Below are 7,659 nucleotides of genomic sequence, written 5' to 3'. Positions count from 1 at the left end.
TGCTTTTCTTTTGAAGGTATAATTGAAACAAAACGAACGATGATGATGAGTGAGCTTGCAAATAGGAATTTTTTGAATTGTGTCCATCAACCTCCTGATGATCACACCCCATATTTCTAAAACATCGTCCCACTGCCGACGTATGGTCTCGACTGTTTAAGCATCCTATTTGGGTAAAATTAGAAGAATTGCAGATTTATATCAGTTACATAATCGTTTTGGGTTAGGCCATATTTTAGTATTTTCATTGTTTGCAGTACAGTACAGGATAATCCTAATATTTCTCACAACCCATTTCTTGGTATCTTAGACAAAAAGGATAAAAACACAGCAAGCCTAAAATAGATTTTAGAAGAATGCCTGATCTGAACGCTCACCGTGTGTGTTTTACTCATTGCTGACAAATTTAACAATTATCCGATTCAGTTTGGGCCTTCGCATAAAAGGAAGCAAAGAGGTTTTGGGTCTAGCTTTCGGCAATAACTCTCGAAAGATGGTGGTAGTATACGCTGGAGTCCATGAAAGCTTTCAATGATGTGCAGTGAGGAGAAAATGCGCCTGGCGACATTGTTGGAAGGATTGAAAGAGGGCTCTTGTATCGGTGGCAACCACAAAAGCCTGTCCAAGGAATCGACGATAGAGCTCGTCTTTCACGTCCCCTTTGGCGTATAAATCACGTAGTTTTCGCATATCCTCGACAAGGTAGTGGTAGGAGTCGGTCAGCTGACGCTCCGCTGAGTCAATCTGAACACCAACGCATGGACGTTAGATCTTTGTACTTACCGTAGGGAGGATGCAATTCATGTTCTAGATATGCCATTGAAATACGGCCGCCTATTCTATAATTGATCAACAGGCAATGGAATCACGAGAAGACTGGTTTGATTATTTGGTCTCGCTCATTTGCAAAATGAAATGAAAGCACGGAAGATTAACCATAAGAAGTAATGGAACCAAGAATCAGTTACCCAACATTTCAATCTAATTTGTACCAATAGAGCTGCCATAAATTTGCAAACGTTTCGATCATCAAACAAAAGAAAACGACACCTACGGCTGTTGACGGGTAGTGGTTAGTGCAAAATTGACTAATTATGCAGACTTTTTACATGAAATCACACTACAAACGGAATTATTCCTGGGATGAAAAAAGGAAAATTTATTTTCAGTCCTATTAAAATAATGCTAAAATGTATTGTATGTTGTAATTCCCTATCACTACACTCTACTAACTACTTATTTTAAAAAGCATTAGGTTTAATAAACTTAGCAGCAAATACCTTACGTAAGCACTCGCCTATGATTGCGTCACTTAAGACGCATCAATTGTGTATACAGAGTGAACTTTCAGGTGATTTCAGAACGAGTGCTCAAGCACCACCCAATACGATGAACAAAAATGCTACTGAATGGACACAGCGTTGGTTACTCTAAGAAGAAATGACCAAACACGCTTTAACTGATACTCATAGGTAAATGTAAAACACATGTATATTCCCTCCCGTGTGACTTACTAACGAAACATCATCGACTTCCTCGACGGTTTGTTGAATTATCACAAAGAGAGTCCGAATTTGTTCACCAATTTTCTAAAATTCGTTACAAACATGCGCGTAACCGGCAGCGACCGAAAGAATTAGGTTGGATATATTTGGTAACATTGTAAGAACCTTAACAGAGGAAAGGAGTTGTTTCATTGATGAAAACGCCGGCTTTTTGGCAACGGTTAGAATCAGCTGCATGACAGAATAAACGGCTCTATGGACCGCAGTATCAGCCTCCGACGTGACTGACCGACTCAATGTAGGAAACGCATCATTGGTTGGTTTTCCAGTGGCGCTTTGTTCGCTAAAAATTGGTGGCTGCAAATGCCAATGTGTTGACATTTGGTAGAAAACAGTAGCATAGTTACATGGCCTTAGATAGTTCCAAAAACTTACTTTTGATAGCTCATTTCTGTCTACTAAAAAGAAAAAAATTCGTTAATTGATTACGGCGCTCGTTTATGCAACTTTGAACTCAATTGTTCTTATATGATTAAAACAAATGGAATGTTCTATAGTCCTCCTTATTTACACAAAGTGTGTAAACCATTTATAACCGAAATCAAAGCAATAGTTATTAGAAGAAAACCGGAATGTGAGAGCAATTTTTCAAAAAAAACCTACACGATAATCTTCTTCGAATATGATTATTTGAAGTTTCAGCTGAAAGACGTTTGGCTTCCGATAATATGTCTCTACAAGTGATCAAGAGAACCTAGACAGGAGATGTACGGGATTCTTTTAAATAAATTAATTTACTGATTACAAAAATAAGCGACTTTTATTAACTCGTTGTCAAGCACAATCATTGAGAACTCATACAGAAAGCCAAAGTGGCTCGACGATCAATGGTTCCTAAGGATTTTTAAACCTTTCAGTGGTTAAACTAAAGACTAAAACACGTAAAATTTTGCATTACATGTACCAATAATTTGAACTATCTCGCGTAATTTTAGCCTCAATCTATTAGGATATTGGCGAATATTAACATTAGAATAGAACCTCAAACGAAGAAAAACCGTACTTAGTAATGGAAACAAGTGAAACAGTTGTAGTAATAGGTAGTATCTGGGAGGCTAACAAGCGAAGCATGTCCCAAAAGGGAGTCGAATTATGCAATTGCCTAGACACATTACAAGTGCATTCCGATTTTAACGGAAAAAGCGACTGTCAGCTCTTCAAGATGGAATAGAAGAGATGAGCGAATTCAAGGCGTTTTGATAAACACTTTATCCAGTAGATTTAAAATACTAATAAGAATGAATGCGTAGAAAGTAATATCGATCGAACCCCGTAATTTAATTATTGTTGAAATCAATAGATGGAAACAGAGGTGTTTTGTGAATTACCTGAGTTTGGGTTGAAGAGTGTTGAAAGTGGGTCGCAGCAAAGGGTCGTCCATCCAGCATTCCAGCATTAGCCGGTAGTGACTGACAAGACACATTTCCGGTCGAGCTAGTCGTTCACCACGTCCAATCGCGGCTACCGCCTCCGCGTTGGAAGTGTTGTGAAAAGGTTTGAGGCCAAAAGACAGAATCTCCCACATGCAGACACCTATTTAGCAAAAAGTTATTTCTCGAACATGCGTTAGACCACATACACTCTTTAATCTCTGCAACTGACGTGCAAGGTGTGGTCGACGTCAAATGTGATTCGGTTTTCAGCAGTTCGAAATAAATCTATGTTTGCAAGAAAATCTGAAATGCCCTAGATGAGTGTCTGCGGCATGCCGACCCGTGAACCTATTCTAAAAGTGCATTATGAGGAATACGATTAAAGCCCTACCTAAATGAATGACGAATGCACAGAGATATTTTCCCTGATCGAGATCTTAACCATGCTGTTCAAACTTAACGAAAACAAAAGACACTGAAATTCATAAAGAATAAAGTGTTCTTCTCGAATAATATAAGGAAATGATAAAGCGAGTCATTAAAGTGCTCCATTGATTGGGATAACCACCGCTACGCTCTATAGCTTATTCCAAATTAGATAAGCTAGCTGCAAAACCTACCTCCATAAAACGTTTTCACCAAGGCAAACCGAGCCCTAGTCATACTCATTTCTACCTCACATCTACTTTTCTGCTGTGTCTGTTCCATTTCAACCGTGATTCCGTAATACCAAGAGAAAGTGGCAGCCATTGTTCGGAGAATGCGACAGATGACTTCGGGTGTGGCAGTGTCTCACTCCCAATCTTCCTCTATCCTATCTTCCAGTTAAAACCTTCTCACGAACCAGTTTCGCGTTTGTAAAACACATGAAGTTTTGCGGCGTCTTGTAAGACTAGCACTTTCTTTCTTCTCGCCGATTAACTAGCCCTGACCCCTTCGAATGGATAGGTTGTGTCGAGATGTGCGGCTCTTTTGTATTCAGTAGGGAATTCATCGCGAACGATTCTGTCCGACGGTCACCACAAAAACACAAAACAGGCATATCCTCATACAATGAAGTGGTGCGTGCCTCAAAAGTGTGGATTGAGTAGGAAATGGATGGTTTAGTGATGACCAATGACCAGCGCGGTGTCCTTTCACCGCGGATAGCATGTGACACCCATTTGACTAGACACCACGGCTTTCCCATCCTGCTTGATGTGAGTGTAAATCAATTGCTGCATAACTTGCCTTCAAGTTCTTCCTGGTGCGTGAACCTCGATTCAGTGTGACATCGACAATGCGCAATTGCTCATTGTGGGAAGTGGGAGGTCTTGCTGAACGTGATGCAGATGTCTGTGAGTGCTCCATTACCAGAACCAAATGGGTTAATTGAAAGCACTGCTGAGTGGTACATCCTGCCACGGCATGCCGCACCTCCCCCTAAGACTGCACGACAGCCGGAGGAGAAGCTTCGGCAGCTTACGAACTGATTTTAACTCATTTCATGAAGCAGGGACACCCAAATCTTACCAAGGTCAAATGTCCGGATATGAGGACCCAAAACTGCAGATCACAATAGAAATATTAATAGACTGATCAATGCCCATGCTCTGTAATGAGTGCATATGCCTGCTTTTTGCGGGTTCCCTTAAGTTCCACTCAGGTATTGCGCGAACTTCTTGATCATCTAATGCTTCTGTATTGTATCATGAGAAAATGGCAGATTTTTATAGCCGGTAATATAGAAAGACAGAGAAACGAGGTTATACTGATAAGAGGAATCATTCAACTCACCGAACATCCAGACATCAGAGGCTGAACTGAAAATCCGCGATTTGAGACTTTCTGGAGCCATCCATTTGATAGGCACCTTTCCACCCTGCTCCGCTGTAATGTTGAAAGATAATGCTTTATGAAGGTGCATACTTTGGCATCACGCGCAAAACAAAGCAAAGGACCCAGATGTCTTACCTACGTAAAACTCCTCGCCTTGTATCAATTGGCGTGCCATTCCAAAGTCAGCCAACTTTACACAGGTATCGTTGGCCACCAGAACATTTCGGGCTGCCACATCCCTAGTAGGAGGGAGAATAAAAGGAGACGTAAATTGGGTAATTATGCATTTTAAAGATTTGCACTGATACGCACTCGATATCAATAAATACGAGGTCATCGTAGAAGAGCATATAGCTGTGCCATACGAGAGAATATTAAGGTAATTAAAAGAAACATTTTGCGTATCCAAAGTTTTTTAGGATAAAATACAGGACTTGGAACTTACCCAATTACGTCAATGCACATAGCGCCAAAACAATTAAACGAATTTAACTTCGTTCTGTAAGACATTGTTTACGCATCAAACAACCTTATTTCTGAACGCATGAATTAGTTACACATAAAAGTTATTGTCGGATGAAACAAACTTATTGCACTGCTAAGCGGGAATTTATAGATTTATACATAGCATTTATACATAGCTTGAGTCACTGATTATCTATTTCAATACAAATACATAAAAGCTGTAAAATAATTGACTCGTATTCTCGGTGTTTGGGTAATTCGACTCAATCTGGACATTAGCAATAAGGTTCACTCCCAACACTGTTCGAGGGGCCATTGGAAAAGCATTCTGCAAACTCTACTAATTCGCGTTACTGTTGAACGATTTAGCATTAATTTCCCATTGTTCGTACACAATTCAACCTTTTTTATTCAAATAACACAATCTTATTGGATATCCATTGAAAAGCTGCGCGCATTGTCAACTTCCGGTAAGTAAAGCGCCCTTATTTATGATAGTAACATAATCAATGAGAATGAGCATTAATGCTTCCACAGTTAATTTACAACCTCGCTAAAATTCGTCACAAAACATCTACTTTTTAAAATTTTAGCTTGAGAGAAAAAGAATAACTAATGGAATTTCAGGTTGTCCATTAAAGGCACGATTTCGTACAAAGATTTGATTATAACCGATTTCATTCTGTACTACCTTAAAAATTATTAAAAAGAGGAATAATCGTCTCCAATAAGAGAAGCCTCTCAATCACTTAATAAACAAGTTTCCAAATATTTATTGGCTTGATAGACCGAATTCTTGAATGCATGTATGAAGTTTCCCAGACAAACACAATTTCTCCTAAATGATGTCAGTGGTTCAAAATGCGACTTAGGCAAGTTCTCGATAATGAAAAGTTCTATAATGTGAAACCTCAACAACTCGTAGAAATGCCATTTAGGTATTTCTTTAGATGCCCAATTTAGAGGGATACATTATTAGAAGGACTTTGGAATAGAATTGAATTTTTTTACAATTTGCAACTAAACACACTAATCGTGAGTTTCTAATTTGGGCAAAGCAGTATTTTTTCAAAGTATTTCACTCACCAAAAGACCTAAATCGCACTAAATTGTCACAGAGACAAGCTCTTGTTTACCAAAAAAATAACAAACACCTACCTGTGAATGATTTTGAGGGCCTCAAGATACGCTAACGCCGAAGAGAGTTGGTGGCAGAAAGTCACAAGGGTTGAGAGACCAATTCCACTCTGTCGTTCCATTAGATAGTGCCGAAGCTGGAATAAGATACAAAGCGCACATTCGCCTTAGAAGAGGCCTCAACGGAACTTTAATTTCCAGTAGTCCTTTCGGTGAGTTCTATTTTCACTCATTTTAATTCAAAACCAAATCACAAACCAAACTGCCAAATCTTGGAACCACCTTAATCCATGCAGTGATCAATCGGTGCTTTCAATTTACAGCAATAGCTTCAAATATTTTCACTTCATCAGAAACGACTCCATTTTCCAATTGACCCCAAGGTGGATCAGTCCATACTTCAGCAAGTCTTGAAAGGACAGCCTCCTTCCCAAAAATCAAGAGCTTATTAGAAGATAGTTAGCTCTAGCACTTTACGACAACAGAAATCTTATAAATTATGAGATGGTAAAAATACACACTCTCTTCATTACTCACTCTACAATGTGTAACTCAAATAAGACTGTTTTAAGTAAGTTTGCAGTTATTTCAGGCAATTTTGTGTAAGGCTGAGTTGGAAAGGCCCTTAACATCATGAGAAAATGACGAGATAGGGGTCATTCAAGTACAGCAATGAGATGCACTTGTAAAACAGCAAAACAATGTACTTAACTTCCACTAAGTAAAAGGAGGCTTACCAAAATTTTTGCTCAAAGCTCCCTACCGGTAAGATTAACCGAAGAAACGTTAAGCAGCGGAAAGTCTGTGAATAATCCAACGGGAGATAACTCAATGAAATCCACTTAAAACGTAGGATGCAAAACGTTGAATTTCTTAAGTTTTGGTGGCTTGATCACCCAGTATGTACATTCGCCAGAAAGTGGCCAGCATTTCCCAGTTAAGTTATTGCCTTTCTGAACATGCTTGAAGTGTTGGATGGCTAATCCGCCTAAACCTCATTTGACAGGAATACTACATTGAAGTTAACCTTTTTCATGTGCGGGGTAAACTTTACACCGTAGGTAAAACAAGACCAATAACGTTACTAAGCGATCAAAGAGGGTCGTGCAATTTCTAGTGTAACTCGCAGTAATGAATTGGTGTAGGGACTTCCAGATTGTGCGAATGTTTGATGTCCTGCAATACGAGGCACAGATGTGTATTACTCTACCGGTGCAATACTATTTACCGTGCTCCGCTATATTCTTCTTATTTTGCAAAATGAAATTAAAGTCGTGAACTGAAGCACACTTGTGGAAGCC

The 7,659-nt window shown here is 39.2% G+C and overlaps 1 protein-coding gene across 1 annotated transcript; it reads right to left on the bottom strand. All coding sequences in view use genetic code 11, as the record gives it.

Moving 5' to 3' along the window:
• Nucleotides 1-528: 528 nt before the first annotated feature.
• EGR_05827 (Focal adhesion kinase) lies at nt 529-6,480 on the bottom strand (the record flags this gene model as incomplete). Its single annotated transcript, XM_024495076.1, has 7 exons — nt 529-744; nt 1,515-1,589; nt 1,671-1,848; nt 2,894-3,098; nt 4,715-4,807; nt 4,892-4,995; nt 6,380-6,480. 7 exons carry the CDS (start codon nt 6,478-6,480, stop codon nt 529-531), a joined length of 972 nt encoding a protein of 323 aa, XP_024350539.1.
• Between the last annotated feature and the right edge of the window lie 1,179 nt (nt 6,481-7,659).

The sequence above is a fragment of the Echinococcus granulosus genome, assembly GCF_000524195.1.
Source record: "Echinococcus granulosus chromosome Unknown EG_S00046, whole genome shotgun sequence".
NCBI classification, from domain to species: domain Eukaryota; kingdom Metazoa; phylum Platyhelminthes; class Cestoda; order Cyclophyllidea; family Taeniidae; genus Echinococcus; species Echinococcus granulosus.
The sequence above is the reverse complement of the archived record's forward strand: the minus strand, read 5'-3'. Positions and strand labels throughout refer to the sequence as shown.